A 24,019-nucleotide genomic window follows, 5' to 3' on the forward strand; every position below is an offset into this window, starting at 1 on the left:
CTCTCTCTCTCTCTCTCTCTCTCTCTCTGTCTCTGTCTCTTACTCTCTCTTGGTTTTTCGAGACTAGAGCTCTCCTAAGTACTTCACATATACAAAGTTAAGATGTACCCATAAAGTAAAAAGAGTGTCAAAACATTAGATCAGAGAGCTGGTCTTCTACTTAGACATTTTTGTGAATTCTAGGCTCTACACAGACTGGAATATTAAACATGTCATAATGAAGTTGGAAGAAATGGGCACACAAGGAAAGGATACATTGTTGTCAATAGGATGTTTCAGTATTATGCAAGAAGTGGCCATTGACATGAAATGTGGAAAAATTATTTTACCTCCTTGTATGCTAGTGTCTGAGATGTAAATTTCTGAGGAAAAAGATAATGTAATAAAAGATAAGGTAAATTATTTGAAGGCAATTTAATATGGAGCATCATTGTTAACAGTCAGAGCTGACTAGACAAGCGCTCATGCTAAAGGGAATGTAGAAAAGAATTTGATAGGTTACATGAGACCATTTTGTTGCCTAACAGTGTTCACATTAATGAGAAACATGGCCTATAGAAAATAGGGTCCCAAGGTTTAGGTTAAGCGTAGTAAACTACTCTCCTAAAACTGCTGGAAAAGATGGGTATAGCACAAAGGTCCTGAGGACATACTACTTGAATTCAAATTTCAGTCTCTAGTTTTCTGTGTGTACCATTAAATTAATCATTTACTCTTTCTACTCATAGTGTGCTCATTTGTAAAAAGAGGATCAGTCTTCTTAAACTTTCAACTTCGATGCTCAGCATGTAAAATATATAAACAAATCAAACATTATTAATCATAAGATATTATTTTAAAATAACTTTTGTTTACATACATGTTTACTGCTTATTACAGACAAAAACAAATGTATGAGCCAGTGCAATCTTTTTGAGTTTATGTTTAGGAAAAGAAGTATATCACGGATGACTATTTGGATAACTATTTGACATCACAGCATATGAAGGAAATTCAAGATTTTTCAGTGATCGATATTTTAACTTAATAATTGTTAGTGCTAGAATGACACTTTGCCTGTACATGTGGTACAAATGGCAGAAGTAAAAATGCTTCGTGCTATTTTAGAAATGGTTGGAAGCTCTGTGCTATTCCCAGGCAAAAATTTATATAATGATTGTCAAAATAAAATTCAAAACAGTAACTCAAATAAAATAGTTAAAGTCAATCATTCTAAAACAATACAATTAAATCAATTTAACTTTAGTACTCACTGAAGAATAGTGGTAGAAAGATATTAAAATACTTTGTCTTTTGTTATTAAACCATCATGATTCTGTAAGAGCCTCACTATGCATGCATGGATGGCCTGCAACTTGCCTCAAAATTACAGAGACCTGATTGCCTGTCTCCTACGTGATGGGATTAAAGCCATACTCCACCATGCTTGGCAGACTGGGGTCCTAAAGAAAGGTTAGTGGTGTCCTTTTAAATAAAGTGCAGGTATCATTTCAAACATATTGAGTAAGGATCCAAAAGACTGATCGAATATAAATTCTTAATGTAACAAGAAATATTCTCTCTTTAAGCATCAATGTTCCTTCTTATCATTTCAAGTAAGGGATGCCATTTAGTGATAGTTACATTCCGAGTATAGTTTTAGTGAATTGGTGGGGAGCTGCTAATGATTTAGACTGGCATATGTAATATTCCAAGAAATATTGTTTGCCAAGTATGAGGCAAGTACTATTCTAGGAATGAAAGACAAAGCAAAGCAAAAGGACAGGACTTTCACCCTTGTAGAGCCTGTTTTATCTTATTGCCGACAGAGGGAGAACATTGACGGAAAGAGAACAGGACTGAGAAGAAAACTTTCTCATGAGGAAGGAAACTGGCTGATGAGACAAGGAGGACCTGGGGTACTAAGGAAGGCTTCCCTATAGAGAACACACTTAAACAGGGAGCCAGTAACACCCACAGGGAGGAAAAGAATACTACAGGCAGCGAAAGAAGACCCCAGAATGGCCCAGGGATCAGCTTTTGTCTGCATGTGTTTTAGTAATTGAGATAGCAGCCTGCCAAGGGCAGTGTGGACTGTGAAGGAGAAACATAAATGAGATAAGGAGATGTGATAGTTCATAGCATGGCAACAATGTAAGGAACTCACTCATAGTCTCCTCTTGGCTCTGCTAAAACTTCGCTGCCCGGTATATCCTTCAAAGAAGAAATGATTAAATAATAAAGAATAAAAATAACATTACTTTTCCTTTCTTTTCCTTTGTTTTTATATCACCACTGGGAAAATATAAAACTATCATTTTTGTTTTTATTTTTATTTTTTGGAAGGAGAAAATTCAGGCTCTATGATTTTTCTCTTGCTCAAGGTCATACAGCTTGTAAATGATAGAGCTATATTCAACTAAGGCCTTAGGATTCCAGGACCAGGTTGTTACTGTCTTATTTAACCTCCAGAGAGTATGTTGCTGTCCTCTTGGCAGAGACCCCATAGGAGGAGCTGTAATTGGAGGTCAATGTTTTACAAGTCCTCTGCTTCTGAGTGCATGAAGGTTCGTCTTAGGGCTGAGGAGCAGGGTCTACCAGGGAGAGATTGTCTACTGATTGCGTGCTTCTTTTGTTTTCTGTTCTTACAGCCAACCTTTGCTTTTATAGCAAGAGTTGGTGACTTTCTACCAACTTTGTGTATCTGTACTGAGTGGAATATGGCATAAGACTCCATGACATTTTAAAACGAGCATGAAATGTGGTAAATAAGCTGGCATTTACTCAAGGGCTCTATATCAGCTGTTTCTGCACTTTGCCCCCTCCATTAAGTTAACTGCTAGGCTGGGGCCATTAAAATGAGGCACTTTTCCCTCAATTATAGCCACACACTAACTGTAGATATCCTAAACCTTTCTCATAGAATCATTTTCAGAAAGGATTTGGAGGTTCTGTTTAGTGTAGCCCTTCTTGGTGTGCCTGTTGTCAGGTCCCTATGGTTTTTGAATTTTGGGTTCTGAATATGCCTATCTGAAAGCCAAATCTGTTGATGCTGCATCCCCAAATCCTAGTATTCTATTCGCTTAAAAGAAAGCCCTAGAAATAGAGACATATTGTACTCCTCACAGAAAGCAGCATTTGTTGCTTTCTGGGGGCTTTCTGATTGATGGAGGGGGCGGGGGGGGAGGCGAGGAAGAGTTGGCTGCCTTTTGGGAGCAGATTTAAAGCTGCTTCTCATTGGAGGGGCTCACATTCTCTAAGCTGCCAGACACTGCAGGCTCAACCCAGGCGCGGAGGTGCAATTCAGGCTGGTAGAGCAGCGGGGGAAGGCAAGGACAGGCGGGGCTAGTGTGGCTCTGCAGCTGATCACACGCACCAGCACACACACCTCATTCCAGTTGCCTGTGCTTGAGCCTTGCATCCTCCATCCAACCGGGGCAAGCAAAGGGCGGACATGGAATAGGAGATCGAAGGAAGGAAGACTCAAATGTTTCTATTGAGAGACACGGAAAAGCTGAAGCAAAGCCAGTGTTTAACCTGAAAGTCTGACCTCGGTTCAGCAGTCGCACTGTCGCCTGGAAAGAGGGCATCGCGCGCTACGGAACCCGGGAGTCAGGCGTCCGAGTCAGTCTCTGCTTGGAACATCAGGGATTTCTGACTGAGGCCGTGTAGTGTCCCCAGGGAGACACGGAGCTTGACACACCTGCATTGGCTCTCATCTTGGAACACCAAGAAAAGTAGAAAGGGGTCAGGCAACCCTAAGCGCAGGGTGCTTGGCCAGGCTGCCTCTGCTGCTTGCAGAGCCTCCGCCTGTCCTCTGTCTCTGGGTGAGTGCCGGGGCTTCCAGCGCTCCCTGGAGCGCAGGGGTGGCTTGACGTCCCCCACCCCGCCCCCTCCCGAGAGTCCACCCGAAGGCCCAGGTGGCGCGCGAGAAAACTCGGCCGCCCGCGCGCGGCAGGAGTACAGGTCTCTAGAGTCCCGGGTGGGGGGATTCTGAGCCAGTAGAGCGTGGGTAGGGGGCGTTGCACCACTGCCCAGCAGACATGCCTCTGGGCGGGATTTTGTCTAAAAGATAGGCGGGAGTGACAAGGGACCTAGGAGCACTCCGGGGGGTGGGGGGCGGGTGATCAGAGTGCAGCTGGGAGGGTGGGGGGAGGGTCTGGACCAGGCAGGTAGAGCAGTTTAGAAGCTTGGGGAGTTAGCAGGTGGAGTGAGACTTGCTTGTCAAACTCATTAATTTTCAGCAACCAGTTCAGGGGTGCTGCAAGACAGTCGAGGGTGGGGTGCCGTGGAAAGGTAAGAGGTGGCCCGGGATGCCGGTGGTAGGGGGGGAAAGGAGAAGCCTCAAAGAGCTCAGAGGCAAAATTTCACTTGGGTTCTTGCCCCTTGCATCTCTCTTGCCTTGAGTGTGAGAGAATACTTCTGTTTTAACACTGCTCCCGGAAAGAAAGCCTCTGTCCCAGGGGAGGAGAGGCATCGGACAGGGCAGAGACTGCTGCTACCTGCAGGGTGTTCCCCAACCCCCAACCCAGGCGCCTGCTTTCGTCCCCTCCCCTCCTGGTTTCGTCCCCTACCCCCACCTTCTTATTGGTGCTGGTTTGCAGCGCTTGGCTCCTGTGCCTCCGCTTCGTGTTTGAATCTGGCTCGCCCCTCCATATTATGTCTGCACTCCGAAGGAAATTTGGGGACGATTACCAGGTAGTGACCACTTCGTCGAGCGGTTCGGGCTTGCAGCCCCAGGGGCCAGGACAGGGCCCGCAGCAGCAGCTTGTACCCAAGAAGAAACGGCAGCGGTTCGTGGACAAGAACGGCCGGTGCAATGTGCAGCACGGTAACCTGGGCAGCGAGACCAGTCGCTACCTCTCGGACCTCTTCACTACCCTGGTGGATCTCAAGTGGCGTTGGAACCTCTTTATCTTCATCCTCACCTACACGGTGGCCTGGCTCTTCATGGCGTCCATGTGGTGGGTGATCGCTTATACCCGGGGCGACCTGAACAAAGCCCATGTCGGCAACTACACTCCCTGTGTGGCCAATGTCTATAACTTCCCCTCTGCCTTCCTCTTCTTCATCGAGACCGAGGCCACCATCGGCTATGGCTACCGCTACATCACCGACAAGTGCCCCGAGGGCATCATCCTCTTCCTCTTCCAGTCCATCCTTGGCTCCATCGTGGATGCTTTCCTCATCGGCTGCATGTTCATCAAGATGTCCCAGCCCAAAAAGCGCGCCGAGACCCTCATGTTTAGTGAGCATGCAGTTATCTCCATGAGGGACGGAAAACTCACTCTCATGTTCCGGGTGGGCAACCTGCGCAACAGCCACATGGTCTCCGCGCAGATCCGCTGCAAGCTGCTCAAAGTAAGTCTCAGCCCTCCCCTTCCTCACCAAGCAGATGCCACCCCAAAACCCAAAGATTCAATCCCCTGGGAACCACTCTGCTCCCTCTAGGGGTTTTTCCCTCCAGGGTTTTCCTTCCACCACAGGTAAACTTCTTTGGAGGAGAGGGTGTGGGTGTGGGGAGGGGTATAAAGAGATGGAAATTAGGCACAGGGCTTAGCTGCCAGTTCTGTTTTTGTCCCTGCTCTTGTTTACATTCCTCATCTCAGATGTGCTGTAGCACACTATCATGGTGATAGGGAGTGCTGTGGGTTCCTGTTCTCCCACTACTGTTTTGTCCCCAGAGGGCTTTAGGTTTGTTGCCAACTCAATACTCTTCTAAACATGAGGCACCAATGCTTCTAATGTGAAGAATTAGATGTTGGAAGTTGCCTCAACTTTAGTTTGAGCTTAGTCTTCTGTGTACCCTCTCCCAATAATACTACCAGGTGGATCACTCTTCAGGACACAGTAAGTTTAACTGTGGTCATCTTTTAAACAAATGTAACAGATCTAGGCAGCTCTTAGTAAAACAGAAGGCGCCATAACTCTTTCTTTAAAAATTATTATATTTTTTGCTAAATATTTTCCTAGAGATGTATTCTGTGAAAGCTTGAGTGCTCTTCCTGTAGAGTTGCTTGTTAATTTTATTCTTAATTGCCTGTTTCTATGAAGACTTTGTCAATTATAGATTTCACTTGAAGCTTTTCAGCATCCATTAAAGAAGATTGCTTCCTAACATCAATATTGTAAACGTTAAAACAAATTGTTCATAGGGTAGTTATTAAGGTAAGCTCTTTGTAGCCCTTTGGAGACAGCACCACAAACAAGAAGCGTCCCCTAGTTATTTACCAATTAGAGTATGGGAAGGAGGGATTAAAGTCTAGTTGTCTCTGCAGGTCTACAGGTGTCACCACTTCTTCTTCTTCTTCTTCTTCTTCTTCTTCTTCTTCTTCTTCTTCTTCTTCTTCTTCTTCTTCTTCTTCTTCTTCTTCTTCTTCTTCTTCTTCTTCTTCTTCTTCTTCTTCTTCTTCTTCTTCTTCTTCTCCTCCTCCTCCTCCTCCCTTCTCCCTCTCCCTCCTCCTCCTCCTCCCCCCTCCTCCTCCTCCTCCTCCTCTTCCTCATCCTCCTCCTCCTCCTCTTACGGGATTTTCCAGAGTGGTTTTTAAATGTTCACAAATTGAAAATGATAACCACAAATTAATAGTTTATTATCAAAAAAGGTTAATCTGAGATCATATAAAGAAGTATAGCCGGGTTCAGAACTTAGAGGTAATAAAATGACTGACACTCAAGGAGAGGTAAAATTTTGCCTTTGAAATTTCAATATGCACCATTCAACTATATTATTTTATCCAGTCTCAACTTGTTATGCAATTAAAAGTATTCTCCTTGCATTAAAACAATGTTTTGCTCTTCTGTCACTTTCATTAGCACTTATAAGACCTCATCCTAATTGTTCTTGACCAAGTTGGCCAGTGCAGTGCTTGAATTAAAGCAGTTCACTTGCCCTGTCACTTCTCATCATATGAGTATTTTCTATGCTGCATTAGTAAACAAATGGCATTTTTTTCTATCAGAGTGTAAAATTACCAGTCTTGCTCTGGTGTACATTTTCATATAGATAGCTATGATTATATAATTTTAACTGACCTTGTTCTTTTATACAATTTAGCTGTACACAATTGTTACATTTTAAAATAGTGTTTTGTTTCAGTTTCACAACTGTTTGAATTAAGTGGATGGGAGATCCAGCTAACTGGATGAGTTGCAAACATGGTTATGATAGTGGTACTTGTATGTGTTCACTTCTTTGTGTAGAGTGAACTCTCTATTTTCACTAGGGAAGCCCCGGAGTACTCTGAATGTTCGAACACTGTCAAGAAACCTGTGTGTGTCTATCACTTGGAAACTCTCATTAAGAGTAGTTAATCCTACTGACAAGAATTCGAGGTTTTGTCATCCTCTAATTTTTCAAACAAATGAGGTTATGTAATAAATCTGGTGTGTTTCCACATACAAGTTATTTTAGTTTTGTAAACATGTCAATTTTTATTTTAAAAAATTCAAGAGACAATTAAAATTAACTTACCAATCAGTGATATAAATTGTACAATGAAGTTCTTGGTCTCCACAGTGTGCACATACCCATAAAAAAGTTACTATTTACTGCCATGTACCACCTTTACAAGAACAGTATCTTGAATTAAGAAATAAAATATTATAATGCTGCATCAGGGTGCTATATTAACACAAGGTGATAAAATCAATATCACATTCAAATAATACAGTAATAGTGATGTTCTTGTCTTATGATTTGTTGGAAAATGAAACTATTAACATGTGACATTAATTGTGTATTGACAGAAATTATAGTGAAGTTAATGTAGCTTGTTTTAAATTTGTTTTTCTGGTAGGCAGGGTAATTATAATAAATTCTTATAGCTTTTTAAAATTATTTTCTTATATGACATGGAAAAGAACTCATGTTATAGAGGAATTAATAACATTAAGCAAACTTAGAGAGGATGTTTGCTTTAATGAGTGACCTCTATTTTCTGAAAGAAACACTTGAAGTGACCTAAAACAGTCAACTATGATATAGGAGAAAAACTATATAAAAAAGCTAAAAGTTTTAAACCTTGTTATGAATTTTATGTATGCTTATTAATTATCAGTTCATGTATTCAGTTTCCTACTGTAAACCATTTTAACACTTTAAATGCTATATTTATGTCTCTAATATACAATGTACAGAAGTTTCATCCCAACACATGCCAGTATATTATTGAATCATAATAATTGTAGTACACATATTTTTTTATAATTTAACTAACATTTTTCTACTCTGATTTTGTTTGCTGAAAAACAATATCTACAAATATAAATTTATTGTATCATTATAGACTACTTTCAGTTCTTGGGAAGACACTGAGAACAGAGTAGTGCCTTTCAAATGTTGGATAATATGAATCTTTCTACTCATCCTTCTATGGAATTCCCAAGAGTCTGGTGGAAAGGATTTATCTTTCCAGCCTAATTTTAATTTTGCTTAAGGCAAATTTGTGTTTAAACATGATGGCAATTTGTGTTTAAATGTCACCCTCCAGTTTCCAACTAAAAACACAGAAATTTCTTTAGACTGTTTTGCCCCCAGAGTACTTTTCTTTTGTTGTTAAGTCATTACTCTTCTAATCGTGAGGCACTAATACTTCTAAATTGAAGAATTAGATGTTGGAAGTCTTTATTTCATACCTTTCACTTGAGATTTTGTTTTGCACTGTCTATAACCTTATCTTGGCTGACTGATCCCTTCAAAATGGATCTTGGTCAAACTTTTCTTTAGATCCTAACTTTCTTTTTTAAAACATTAATCCACACAAAATGGGTATATCTGAATCTGAATATGATTAACATTTTCTGCTAAAGTGTCACAGAATTCTAAGATAGAGTCCATCAGAACTGCTAGGAGATAGGCCTGATTTTTTTTTTTTGATGAACTTATTATAACCAAAAAAAAGAGAACCTTGTAGAGAAACTAGTTTTGCTTTTGCTTTAGCTTTGCTTTCTTTGACCCAAGCTTGAAAGTTCTCTAATAGGTACAGATCTTGGGCTCTTTCCAAAATACTTTTTACACTACTAGTAATATTTTTTGTTGTTTTATTTGTTTTTATTTGTCTTAATATGGGTCTTAAAGAGTACAGGGTGCTTTGTGTGCATAAATAAAGTATGAACAAAAGTAAGGGACATAAAAGCACACAAGTAACCAGCAGTAGGTAAGAACAGATGATAAAGGGAGGCAGGAAAAGTCATTTCCTGGATTGAAGGGCCTTGTTTAGTAGGAAAGGAATGTGCAAACAGGGACACAGATCCTGCCCACAGTTATTATAAAGCCAACAAAGGGCCCCTATGGGGACACAAAGCGGAGCTTTCATTTGATCAGTACAAAAAGGCTCACACAATCTATTAGAAGATAAATTACACTGAATCTACATAAGGTACATTCCTTTCCTAAACATGGACATCTTATGAGTTTAATTAGCTTAGCAGTAAAAAATGGTTTTTAGACTTAACATTGACTTTAATTCTACCTGAGCTAAAATTTCAAGCTTTAACCATACAAATGAATGTAAAAAATGTCCATCCCAGATACTTCAGATGAAAATTTAGATCTACATGCTTCTGTAACTACCACAAATTCTGACTAGCATGCCATAGGTTTTGTCATAATTGCTTTGAGACACAGAGACAGCTTAATCCCTGGTCTCAGGACATGTCTTAGAGAGAGTCCCTACTCTTAACTCTAGGATCTTACTCTGAGCACCCTTGATGTACTTCTTTGTGACTTGACCACACACTGGCATATAAAAGCTCATAGAAATGATAGGGCACATTTACAGAGAAGTAAAATTCTAGCTGTAATGATAGAAGGCAGTATGAAAGACTATTTCCCTCTCCATCTGATCCTTCTCTCCTTTTCACTGACTGTACAGAACTTTGTCAGGTGAGAACTGTGGAAGATCAAAGGTGTGATTACAGACCCAGGTTACAGACTATGGCCGAGTCAGGCAGCGATGAGTACGCATTTTATTCAGAATCCTCTGCCAGTTTGAAACTGGAATAAAATTCAGTTACAGGGCAGAGAGGCAAGTGTCTGGGAAGCATTAGCAAATCATATGCTTTGGCGAATGAATATGAACACTTAGCCACATAATGCCAAGAATGACAATGGCTGGACACAGATCTACTTCTGTATGCTAGGACAATGATAAATGTGTATGTGTATAAACCTTCAAGTATTTTTGTTTCTTAAACTGAAAGCAAACTGTCTAAGGTTCCTGAATGAGATACTCCCCTTTGAGCACTTGATTCTTTTTCTATCAGTAGTAAACCTGTACCTGCTTATCTTGTCCACTTTTTTGTAATCCAAGAAGACTCAAAGTCATTGGACAATAATTGATTCTTTGAAAGTCAAACTTTACATTTAGGAAAAAAATCTTAGAATACATTAAATTTCCTTTCATTAAATGTGAACTCTGTGTAATTGAATATTTTTATACAGATGTTTTAATGTGAACAGTAACTTACAAGTTATTACTACAATTGAAATTTTACAAATTGTTTCAAAAATCTATGATCAATTTATAATTTGAAACAGAGCACACAAACAGTAAGCCTTAGCAATTCTCAATCTTTCCTCGAATTCAAAACTTTTTCTTTAGTACATAAAACAACTAGCTGGGCTTTGGAATGATGGAGTTCTTTTTAGTATCCTTCTATAACTCCATATAATCAAATTTCACAGTTGTTTCTAAGCCATTTTCTGGTCGGAGTTTTATCAACTTATCTTTAAAATTGTTAAGAATTACCAATTTTCCTTTGTTTTCTTTTCTTCCACATTTACTTATTTTCTCATTACTTCTCCAATTTTCTTTATGAATCTTTGTAATCAGATCCTTTATTTAAATATTTTACTACTTCAATCTAAATTTAGAGCAACTGTTTTGCCTTTGAAGGCAATGTGAATTATTGTCTAATCAGATGAATATTTCATATATTATCAGTCCTATATATATAGGGTAAGACTGTATTTTAATACGCCTACTCTAAGGTCCTGTTGGAATAGGAAAAGTGTTGCAGGATCTACATCCACTAACCACAAACACTATAATAAAGGAGATCTGCTTATTGATTCAGAACTCTTATCATGATGTAATTGTGAAAGATTAAATTTATTTTATCGAAAAAGATTCTGTCTATTATCACCATTAGACAAAGTAGTTATTAGCCGCACAAGATAGAAAGCTGATAGGATATAAAGATGCTGCATTATCATGTGATCACAATGTAGAGTACAGCATACCTTTACAAGGCTATTTACTTAATTATCTTTGCTCTTTATTTTCAAATGCATGTGCATGTCACAGTTTTTAAACAAAACCACCCAATGTCTATTGCAACACTTAAGTAACATATTTTTATTATTACTTTGTTAATTTTGCTCTGGCTGATCTTGGAACTTGTATCAGAAGCAGCAGGTCCTAGATTATAGTTTTTAGAAACCCAGTTCAGAAAGGGTCAGCTCTGAGAATGAATGTAGTTGTCCTGTGCAGCTTTCTGCAGGCTCCAGAGTGTTTGGCTTAGCAGTGATAGTGGAATTTAATTCCAGTCAGCAGTTCAGACTTCAGAGAATTTTAGTCTTCCAGCACCCTCTACTCTGACACCACCACATCTTTCACTTTTGACCTCCACCAAAGCCTTCTATCTAGTTCTAGTTATTTATAGACTTCTTAGTCTATGACCAAGTCCAGTAGACAAACACAAATCAGAAAGAGAATGGATTTATATATGAGATATCTGACTTCCTGACATAAATGATGAAGGTGTGGATGATAAATTTGTGTGTGTGCAATATCTCAGGAAATTAAACAATGGATTATATAGTGACTACTGCAAAGCAATTTTTAATACATATGTGTGGGGTATCAGTGATCTTATGAGAAATATGAGGAGTACCTTTCAAGTAAATGAAGTTATTATACTTTCTCCATAGTGTCACACAGTAGGGAGATCTGGATAAGACACAGAGTTGAAAGGCATTGGCTGGTGAAAGGTGGAATAGAGAGCATTTAAATCATTAAATGGAATGAACATACATTTAACAACAAAGACATGTTGAATCTGAATGGAATGCATCTATGCATATTGAAAGTGAAATCACCTATATCTTAATTAAACCTTTTTACTAAACAATGAAGTATTCCCAATTCAAGCTTGACAGTCTCCTGCTAACCAGCTGTGTTTAGACCACTTTCTTTCTTCAGTTGTTGAAAGGATAATATTAGGAAATATTAAGCATAATAACTCTAAAGCCACAGGTATGAATAACAAACATATCAAAAATAAGGTGAATTTCTGTTTTGGTATACACATATGATAACCAAAAATTATCTTCTTGGGAGAAATATTACCAAAAAAAATGAGTGTTTAAAGACATTGTTCAGGCTGTCATAGAGAAAAGCCAAATTTTGAATAGCTAGTAAACAGACACAAATTATAGTTATTATTTATAGATTTCAGAATATCACCTTGTGCTTGTGTAGCACCTGTTGCTTCTTAGGTAAGAGAATAATAAAGTGAGCCTTGTCCCTATTTTTTGTTTCTCAGTTGTCATTTCCATACATGAAACAATTATCAATATACAGCTGGCAGTATTTTGAGAGAGCTAGTCTCATTTTAATTTAGTAATTTGAGAATATATTGAGAATATAGGTTTCTGGAAAAAGCTTCAAGCAGGCATTTTTCTTGCTGTTTTGGAAATACCAAATGTTTTTTAGTGTTGGTTGCAAAAGCTGAGGTTTTGCATTTTGGGTAAACTGTTCCCCACAGATTAAAAACAAAAATTGTGATCATAATTTATTTCTTCCCCTAATCTTTTATCCATAAGCACTCCCCCCAATCCAGTCTTTTTCTTCTACTTTTACATTCTACTTAGAGAAGAGAAGTTGTCTCAGGGCTTTCCGTGGATATTGCCCTACCCAAGTAAATTTTCCAGTATTAACAATTGCAATGGAACCTCTCAAATGAATCCGTTCAGCTTTTAAAGACGAGTGTGCTGCTGTCAACCATGACATACCACCACTGACTGGAAAATACTGATCTTTTATCCAGAAAAAGCAGGTTATTTAATAATTCTTCAGAATTTTCAGCCTTATTTACCAACCATAATTTACCTTACTTACCAAACCCAATATATTTGCTGCAAATAAAAATACAATTTTTGTCTTGAAATGAATATTGTTTTGGGGGCAGACTCATGCTATAGATTTTTTTCATTTATTAAATTTGCTCATGATAAAATATACCAGATATTTCCAAGTTCTACTAGACCATTGGGATAAAACCCTTCCCACTAATTCTTTTCTATATGAATCTAAATATCCAGGCTCTATTTGCTTCTTTTGTTAATGCTAAATCTAAATATTTGCTTTTAAAATTATTTTATATACTAGATATGCTAAACAAAATGAAAACAAATGGAACAAAAAAATGAGTGATTCTACTTTTATGGTTTGCTCATATTTGCTTTTTATCCACAGTCCTATAATGTAAGTGGCTGGTTTATGCTTTTGAGTGAATATATTGAAACTAAATGACATTATCATATTAGAGATTTCATGAACTATTTGTCAAAGACAGCTTTCTTAAAATTCTATTTTGTTTAATAGAGCACATTTTTGGCTATACTTAAAAATGCATAAGTAGAGGAGTAGAGAAATATATGCAGTTTGTTATTATTAGGGGTATGAAAACCATGAACTGTTAGCATATAGTATTATCACATTTATTAGCATACACCCATATCACAATTCAGTATGAATATGTCTTTTCTGTTTTATAGTCAGTTGTGACTTTACAAATTTCCTGAAGAAACAATTATTCAGTTTATTTTTCAAGAATTCAACTAATCACTTCTTAAATCGTACTCAGCACTGTTCAGCTAACCAATATCCAGTTGAACTGCAAAGTTTATTTGCTTTCTGAGGAAAGACAACTCTGGCATTCAACTGGTTATTATGTAGAGATTTCTTTCCAGCAGTGGGAAGATACACAAAAAAGTTCCAGAGTTGTGCTCATAGCCATTGTTCAGAGCAGGCATGTCTCCAAAGCTCAGGACTTAGGGACTGGTAATTATAGCAAATTTTTTATTATAAATAATGCATGTATGTTCTGCATGAGCTACGTGGGATTTCAGCCCATTTGGTAGAATATAGCTGCATAATGATTTGTTTGGATTGCATTGCTTATGATTGATAGTACAGAATGTTGGCTATGATGTATATGACTGTTGAGCTGCCTTAAAATGTTCAGTCCAAGTGGTGATTTCTTCTTTTTTTCTGTGTGCTTGTCTAGTCTCGGCAGACACCTGAGGGTGAGTTCCTTCCCCTTGACCAACTTGAACTGGATGTAGGTTTTAGTACAGGGGCAGATCAACTTTTTCTTGTGTCCCCTCTCACAATTTGCCACGTGATCGATGCCAAAAGCCCCTTTTATGACCTATCACAGCGAAGCATGCAAACTGAACAGTTCGAGGTTGTCGTCATCCTGGAAGGCATCGTGGAAACCACAGGTAAGTAAGAATATAGATGTGCCATCAAGTTTTTCATTTAGAATTCTGTACAATGTTCAAGTACCTGCATTAACTGGCCTAATGTCTCAGTTTACAAGCCTGAAGGTACAGACATGTCACTTCACATGCTTATAGCACAAAATTGATATTACTCTGCAAGTGAGGATTGTTGTTTGGTGGTCATACACCTGATACTAACCCAGGAATAATGACTAAACTGAGACAATGTCTTAAAATTAGACTGAGATGATGTCTTAAAATGAATATGCTGTTTTGTTTTAATAGCACACTAAGATTTCCTATTATCATTTGTCTTTCAAAATTTAAGGTTATACAATCATTAGGGCAATTTCTGATCAGCCTGAGTTCAATATCCTTGGTCCTGACTTGTGGTGATATAATGAGGGAGAGAGTTATTGACAAGGTTCTGGCATCTACCCTGTGGAGCCTCAAGGGGAAGTGTCCTGTGTGCTTGTGTGTGCACACAGAACCAATGTTACTGTTTCAGAGCAGAACAGCTGTTTTCCTAGCTAAATGATGACTATGGTTTCCTTTTAAAAACAGGACTTTTTTGCTTTTGTTTTTCCTGCTTCAGTTTAATTAGTATCTAAGCATCTCATGCCTGTGAAATAATCAAAAATACTTTGTTACACTCTGAGAAGATTTAGGCAGGGAAAGTAAAGAACAAATAAATATAAGTATATTATTTGAGTTGTAAACATTGTCAGTTAAATTTGGATACATGACTATATACATAATTATTTACATAATCAAAATATATGCATGCATCTTATTTTTTGCATTTTCTTCAGGAAATAAAGGAACAAGAAATATTTTAGGTATTTTTTTAAATTTTTTGTGGCCAGTATCATCTTAATCTTGAAATGGTAACTGTTGAAGTATGACAATACTAGAATTAACAGTGTCAAAAATATAAATTCAAGTTTTGTATTAGGGTATAAGGTCTTTGATTTCATAGTGCCTCTTTGTTGCTATCTTTGATACTTGTGACATAGTGACTGTAATTAGGCCAGGGACCTATTGTCTCTAAAATTCTTCTTTTTCTTTAAAAGTCAGAACAATGTAATGTCCAACTCAACTTATGTCTAACATTACCTATGTTGCTAATGTTTACATTTAAAAATTAAGATTTTTGAAAAGAAGTGATAACAGATTTATTAAATCCAAAATTTCTGAAATTCAGCTTGTGTTGTTTTATGGTTTACATGCCAAACTCAGTTTATACATTAGAATCAAAAAGTGTCAACACTTTTATGAAATACTTTACTAAATAAAGAATCAATTTAAATTTACTTTAGATGTGTATTTTTATATCTTTTATCATAATGAAATATATTAGAGCTTCAAGAAAGATATTTCCATTTTTACTTATTTATTTATGTAGTTTTCAACACACCTATTATAATTTGTTTGATTTTCATAGTCATTGAGATAGGTAAGATTTTCATTTTTATCTTTCTTTCATTCATTCTTTCTTTCTTCTTTCCTCTTCCACCTCCTCCTTCTTCTTTTGTCAAAGTTAAGAATCCATTAGGTCCATTATCTATGTAACTGCGTATTCATTCATTAGGTTCATTAGGTCCATTATCTACGTACTGCGTATTCATTCATTAATTTATCTAATTTCCCACCAAAACCACTGTTTTAAGCCTGAAACATTTCCCTATAAAATCAATTTAAACATGAAAATATTCTTAGTTTTAGTTTTAAAGTGTGTGTGTGTTCAAGTTTTACTTTATTTTAGTTATATATAGGTGGGAATATGTGTATGTGTCTGTGCTTTTGTGTATGCACAGAGGCCAGATGATGCTAGCAGATCTTCTGGAGCTGGAGTTACAGGATACGGGGAATGGAATTAGGGTAAAGATCAGTAAAGGCTTTTTAACTGCTTAAACATCTCTCTGTCCTTTATATTTTCATTTGTTGAACTTCATATAGTTGAAGAATTTAGAACAAGTAGTCTGTAGATGAGTTCTATTTGTTTCTGATGTTTACTTATTCATTAATTCTTTTTGAAGTGTGTGCGTGCGTGTGTGTGTGTGTGTGCTTAAAATGATGTCTTCTGTTATTATTTCTACGTCAGTATATTAAGGGGAATGCTGAAACAATTTGCTTTGTAATTTTCGCTGTATTTCAGAGAATCATGATTAGTAAACGCTGCTGTTATAAGGTCAGATGGTATTCTATCTACCATCAATTATTCATTTATATTATTGATTTTATTTTGATGGCATTCCTCACTCTTACATTTTTATTGTCTGTTTTGTTGAAAGCCAGCTGGCAAGCAATCCTTTCTACAGGTAATGTGAAACTTGGACAAAGATGGAATTACTTACTTAGAGATTGATTTTTTGTGAGGAAGACCATAAATTCTTCTTCCTTAAAACAAATCTCTTAATTAAGCAAGATATGATGCCAAATTGCTGCTTTATAGTACATACTCTATGGAAAATTCATCTGATATTTTTGTTTATATACATTCCACAGCTATATGGAATGTGAGACAGTTCAAACTCTCTAAATCCTATTTTCAGCTCCCATGTCCCAGCTTGATCAAATAACACACTTTTATTTTACTTGATAATTTCAAATTCTATTTAAATTTACTCAGATTCATATTGAATGTTTATGTTTACACTTATGCCTTCATCCACCATAAAATTTTTCTTTCTTAAGGTATTTACCCTTGGGAATAAAGTAGAGAGGATTCAGATGATTTTAAGAGGGAACACTATGATTTTCTCCTGTGGTTTTCATGTACAGAGTCTTGGGCATGAACTTGCTTTGATGTAACTTTTCAATAATATTTGTGTCATTCATTTACTTATGAGCTGAGCATTTATTGAGTGTATGTTATGTGCTTCAAGAACCTGAGGGACTTGAGGTATAAGGGTGATTTAGACAGGACCTCTCTTTCCTTTAGGGCTTACATTGTAAATAAGCAATTGTTATCATTTCTCAAGAATTAAGTAAAAGCAAGCCAAAGCAAACCCCCTGCAAAAATAAATAGGTAGTAGTAGCAGATATCAATGATTGAAAACTACTTTAGGCTGATGCTCAGAACATGTTCTAAAGGTTTCAGCAGGTTGATCTAAGGGTCAAATATAACAAGTCCTCTGAAATAGCTGGTGGAAATGCACAAATCAGGTTTATTGTACAGAAATGATTTGTCTTACTAAATAGGAGAAAGTTTTACTAAATAGGAGAAAGTTTGTGTTTGCAGTGGAGCTAATAATGTGGAGTGTAAGGGGAGAAGTTATAGAGAAGGGGCCAACTCTCACTACAGACTTATAGCTTCACTGAATGCAAATACTAGGGGTTCTTTTGGAAGAGGAGTAATCATTTAGAAAACTCAACAAAAACCCATTTCCCCTTTCTGACACGTACTTCATCTAGAAGTGAACAGCTAAATGTCTTGGAAATGTATACAGCTCTAGACAGCTACCTATTTCTTGCCAACCACTGTCACCTCATGGCCTCCGTGGCCCTGCACTCCACAAATGGTCACTTCAAGAAAGTCCTTTACTAAGAATCTTTTAAGCATTTGCTTCTTCCTGCTACTGTGGTCTCAGCAGAAATGGAAAAAACAAGGAAGTAAGAAACCAGAGGCTTCCTAATTTCCACAAAGAGTTAGGGATCGGCCTAGAACTTCTGAATCAGCACTTTCTCCTTTCCTTGGAAATAGCCAGAGATCAGACTCAGAGTGTTGCCCTCCTTAAGTCAGGCTTGCATACATGCCACCATCTTCCTGGTACTCAGCAATGCTCTTTTGTATCCTTGTTTACACAGCAAGTCCCTGAGATAGAATATCCCTCTAACTCTTGTTCTCTTCACTGCTTTTCCCAGGAGAGTCAGCACTGCTGGCCGCAAACAAAGCACTACAGATTTGGCTCATTAGAACTGGATGCTTTCAGGCTTCAATCTGGTTTCTGCTGCTATTTGGCAGTCTTTTTAATTGTCTTTTCTGTACTCTCAGGCTCTGTCCCCATGGGATCTATTTTAGACCTTTCTCTCTCTCCATGCCCCCAGTCCCAGCTGTCCCATCCCTTTCCTGGCATGCCATCTCTCCACCTATTCTATTTAAAACTATCCGAGACTCCAGTTTTTGTTCATTTCTTTACTCTCATTCTCTTATCATAGTTATATTCTTTTGTTTTCCTGAACCCCCACTCCTTGAAGGCTGCCTTTCTTTTCCTAATTCTCTTTTGGGACAGCATAATAGTCTCTAACCAGGCTAGCTCTGAACACATGACAGTCTTGGCTCAGCCTCCTGAGTACCTCTCTAACCTGTGTCAGATTACAAATCTGGCTTAGTTGTATTTCTTAAGCACCTTTGCCTACCAGCAATGTATCATATCCAGTACCAACTATTAACTGTTTTTCTGTGCTCTAAATTTTTTTAGTTATTTCCTCACAGAGGTGCCTGTATTTATTCATTTGTACTTTGAAGGTTTTTCGTGGAATTCAGCAGCATAGCTTTACTTCTCCCTATTTTGCCTTTCTTCTTTGTGGTATTTTCTAGTCATTCCTTAAGTCCTTCATCTCTGTATTCATGCTCTGCATCATCTGTTTCCTGTCTGGTTTAAATATGTGTATAGCTTTTTTTTTTTTTTTTTTTTTTTTTTTTTTTTAGCAGACAGCAAATCTCTCACTACTCTTCCATTCTACTTTCTGTCTCCAGATAGAAACTCTTCTGTTCTACCAACTCCACACATTGTTCTACTTAGGTGCTGCCATTTTAATTAAGAGCTCCCTTTTCCAAGTACAATGCCATCTTGTTTTTAAATTATAATATATTTTATTTTTGGAACATTTATCTCTTTTAAAACTAGCTAAGATATTTTACCATAGGCCACTCCTTTCCTTTTCATATCCAGCTAATTTATTCTTTGCACAAATATATCTTGAGAACATATTATTCCAGAACCTAGAAAACATAAATTATAAAAAGCAAAATTCCTGCTCTTCTGGCCACTCACATTCTTATGAGAGGAACACAATAAATAGAAAAAAAATGTGTCTTATGAACAAGTGGAAAGTGCTGTTTAAAAACAAGGACTGAAGGGCGGAGGAACTGGGAATGTGGAGAAGCCAAAGGACACAATGAAAAGTGAACACCTGGACTTGAAGCAAAAGAAGAAGCCCAGGTAGGTGACTCCACTTAGCAGTGCCAGCAGGGGTGAGTGTGCCTTAAGCAGATGCTTCTATTTTTAGTAATGTTCGTCTTGTTCCCCTCTACCTTCCTCTTTTATATGCATGCATCATGTAGTTCTTCTAAACCACATGTGCTCAGATGGGGATTTAGCTCATGTAGGAGCTCTCCTACTCACTAGTAAACTGCCTATGACAGCCCTGCACATTTGTTTAAAACACCATATTCACCATAGGGCTGTACTCAAAAATCCTAATGACAATTCTACCAAAATACAATTATCATCATCGTCGTCGTCATCATCATCATCATCATCATCATCATCATCATCATCATCATCATCATCATCATCATTTGGAGACTACTAGACTGTAACTCTTTCTATAAAGCTCATGTACTCACATTCCCTTTTGTTACTAATGTCTGGGATTATTCTAATTTTGACTGCCTAGGATGATATTTTTGACTTTCCCTATGCTGCAAGAGCAGCCATAGACACTGAGTCACTCCTGAGTTGTATAGCCTATACTTTCCTTTAGGAGGTCATTAAACCTCTTGATCATGCAAAGGTTTTTACTTAAATGGTCATTTTAGGAGATGTAAAAACTAAAAAGAATATGCAAAAGTAAAAACTTCCTTTGAGTTTTATTTGTTGTGGTATTAGCACATTGACAAATTCTTCAAGTATCTGTGTTCAGATATCATTCTGCGCTCAGTGTGCCATATCATAACTTACTTTATTATATTATCTGTTGTTGATGCCTTCATGTCAAGTCATAATGTTGCACCATTGATTTGAATGGCTTTATTATATACTAATATGTGCCTATCTTGATCTTTGATCTTTAATCTAGAATCTAATTTAGCCTTTAATCTAGAATCTTCAAGTATTTTCTTGTTAAAAAAGCAAACACTATAGACAGCTTAAGTTTCTTTTGCCTTCAACTAGTTATTTTAGATAAATGACTAGAGATGGGATTGTTGAGTAAATTAGTCAGCTTTTGTTTACTTGACAGAAGGTAGGGTCATCTTGGATGAGGGAAACGCAATTGAAGAATTACCTCCCTCAGATTGGCTGGTAGATATGTCTATGAACAATTTTCTTGTTTAATGTCTGGGGTAAGAGGGCTCAATCTATGGTGACTAGTACTGATCCTGAGCAAGTGGTCCTTGGTTACGTAAGAAAACAGGCTGAGTAAACCATATATACAGCAAGAGAATGAGAAGAATTCCTCATGGCCTCTGCTTTAGTTCCTGCCTCCACATTTCTTCCTTTGTGTCCCCCCATGATCAACTGGCAGTCCAAAAAGTGCTTTCCTTCTCAAGTTTATTTTGGTCAGTGTTTTATCTCAGTAAAGAAAAGCAAGCTTGTACACTGTATGAGTATATACTACTTCTAGCCTTGGGATTGAATTCAAGCTCTTGCTGGGGTTAGACAAGCACTATATCAAGTTATCACATCCTAATCCAGTCTGCTCTTAAGTTTTTCTTTCTTAGATTTTTTAAAATTATTTTTTGTGTATAAGTGTTTGGTCAGCATCTGTGCATGTCTGCTGGCTGCAGAAGCCAGAAGAAGGCATCAGATCCTTTGGGACTGGAGTTAGTGATAGTTGTGAGCTGTCGTGTGGGAAATGAAATTAAACCTGCATTCTTTGTGTGAATATCAAGTGTTTTTTACCACTGAGATAATTGTCCAGGTGCATGTACTTTTTATTATGTATCTCAGGAGTGATGTCAGTATTAGTAAACTACTGTAAATTAAGTTGCTAATTTCTTCATATATTTACACAAATCAAACATTTAAAATATGTTTGTGATTATCTTCAAACTTTTGACTAGTGATGAAAAAGAACATATTCTGCTGCTTGTACATTGGCTGTATCTTCTGTTTTAAAAATTATCTGTTAATATGACATCTTACGTTTTTAAATGAACAAATCGCTTGTATAATAGTAAGATAATAAATATCCTTGGTAGGTCTTATTTTTTGATATAAACACATTTTCATGGAAATACAAGTAAGTATATCTTATTTATTTTGTAAGTAATTTATAACAGATAAGCCAGAAAGTTATAAGAACGGTACTGGTATCTTGACTTTCTAGCCAGAGGGAAAGCACGTGTGACCACAGAGCACTCATTTTGCTAAGGGCATCACAGACAATTTGGAATGCTAAGAGAAGTATAGAGTGACTGACAGAAGATATGCCTAGGTTAATCCCTGGGTAATTTTCCAAGTGTAGAGTACAGAAAACAAAACTGTGAAAAGTGTTAAGTAGGAGTATGCCATGATCATAATTCATGGTAGAAAGATCCCCCTGGCAGCAAGTGGAAGATTGATTCAGTGCATCTGAGACTGACTTCAGACCAGTCATTAGGCTCTTACGACAGGCAAGAGCAAAGGTAATTGAGTTCTGTTTGAAATTTTGTGCGGAGGCAACTCTTTGGCTGTTGGAAGTAATGAAAAGGGCCTCAGGTTTGAAAGCTCTTACTTCTGATTAAACAAGGATAGTGGGAAAAAAGGCCTTAGGATTCTTCTCACTGAATTTCTACTAGTTACTGAGAAGAAGCCTATACATGGGAATGGAGGGGGCGGGAGGATAATAAATAACACAGCAATAATAAGGTGTTGATTCTCTCTCCTTACCCATGAAAAATCACTGAAAATACTCCAAAAAAAAAAAAAATCAAAGAGTAACATCTCACCCTCTTAGTAATTGAGATTTACCATCACTTTCTTCTCTTGATGATTTTACAGTATTTTGCTACATCATCTGTAGTCAGTCATTGGCCCTTTATGATCTAGTAGGAAACTGCAACCAGCAGACTACCCTGTGGTACCTAAAATGAGGCTTTGCTAACTTGGTTACTGGAAATTACATTCATCTTTCCTAATTGTACCCTTTCTAAATTACTGACCTTTGAATGGGTCACCATATTAGCGGGAACTCACAGTTACGACTGTCTATGTTAGTGGCAGGCAATCTCTATGGATGGAAGGTGCCTAAATTGCATCTTCATTTAAGTAGTAACTTCGGTGATTATCCACTAAATATTTACTGTTTTTTTTTTACTTGTGATTTTATGTAGATTTTTCTTTTTATCCCTTAGTTTACTGAGTCCACACGAAATGCAGAGACTCAGATCCTTGTTTAAATGAGCACAATTTTGACAAGCCATTTCTGAACAAAATTATATCTTATTGTTTTTCTTTGATAGGTCAAAGCAGAAAATTTTTAGGCTTGGAAAAAAAACATTTATGTATTGAAGCTTGAAGGAGGATGACTAACTAGAACAGCTTACTTCTAAAGGGTTTTGTGGGATATAGGAACTTCAGTGATGATACCAGGAGATTCTTGTGCAAATAGAGATGACTGCTCACATTCTGCAGTGGTGCTTATTGTTTGCTCAACCTTCCTAAATGCCAGCTTAAATTTTGATGAATTTTGTTTCATTGGAAATGGAATAGATTTTTTTCAGCACTTATGTTTGTTATTTTCCACCATTTCATATATTCTGCATTTATCATCAGAATCTCTCAAACAGAGAACATTTTCAATTAGTTTGTCCATAGCTTTTAATTGCTACTTTATAGTTTGTTTTGTGCAGACTTTAGCATCGTTATATTGGAATTTCCCACTTCCCACACTGTAGGTTTAGAATTTTCTCTAAACCTATTTTATTTAGGGTTTTTAAATGTTTCAATCTCCCTTCTAGCCAACTGACCATAGGTAGGGGAGAAAGAAGGTTAGTAGGAAAAGCGGTTTGTAGACTTCTTTAGAAGTCGTTTATTTTGGGGTCGTCAGTTCCGCTATCTGTTGTCAAGATAGCAATCGTACATTCCAGTAGTAAACCCCAAACGCAAATCAGTAGCAGTGGCACGATCCAGGAGAAACTGCAAGCCTCCACTGAACTGACACAAGTCAGTGAAAGCAGCCCGGATCAACCCGAATACCAAAAGAGGTTCTTTGGTGCATTTGCCTGAAGTGAAGAGCAGTGAATACCAGTGAAGAAGTGAGACCAGCCAATTGTTGAGTGGCATCGCAAAGCAAGAGCCCTTTTACTGTTTGTGGCACTCCATTTATACTCTTTTCAAACATCATGTTCTCTCTGAAGCATTTCTTCTAGCAAAACATACATGCCCTCTCGTGTGTCTGCTTCAGCAAAACATCCTCTCATATGACAGCTTTCCTAAAAACATTGACACAACTGAGTTTCCAAGAAATCAGAAATTCCAGTTCATCATGTAAAAGATTGGGGTGAGGAACGATTTCTGGATAGGCAATTGTGGTCTATTTGTTTCTGTTGTTTTTTACAGTTTTGTCTAAGGCTACAATGAGCAAAAGGAGTTAGAAACC

General features: G+C 37.4%; 1 protein-coding gene across 2 annotated transcripts in view; it reads left to right on the forward strand.

The window, feature by feature from the left end:
- The first annotated feature begins 4,118 nt into the window (after positions 1-4,118).
- The window catches only part of Kcnj3 (potassium inwardly rectifying channel subfamily J member 3), a 165,149-nt gene continuing 145,248 nt past the window's right edge, over positions 4,119-24,019 (forward strand). Inside the window, exons 1-2 of one of the 2 annotated variants that reach the window (XM_031370290.1) lie at positions 4,119-5,340; positions 14,272-14,488. In XM_031370290.1, coding sequence (XP_031226150.1) covers positions 4,639-5,340; positions 14,272-14,488 — 919 coding nt within the window. In that variant the 5' untranslated portion in view covers positions 4,119-4,638. The remainder of the gene's footprint in view (positions 5,341-14,271; positions 14,489-24,019) is intronic. The other variant, XM_031370291.1, reaches the window with a different exon arrangement.

The sequence above is a fragment of the Mastomys coucha genome, unplaced genomic scaffold, assembly GCF_008632895.1.
Source record: "Mastomys coucha isolate ucsf_1 unplaced genomic scaffold, UCSF_Mcou_1 pScaffold15, whole genome shotgun sequence".
In the NCBI taxonomy this organism is placed as follows: Eukaryota; Metazoa; Chordata; class Mammalia; order Rodentia; family Muridae; genus Mastomys; species Mastomys coucha.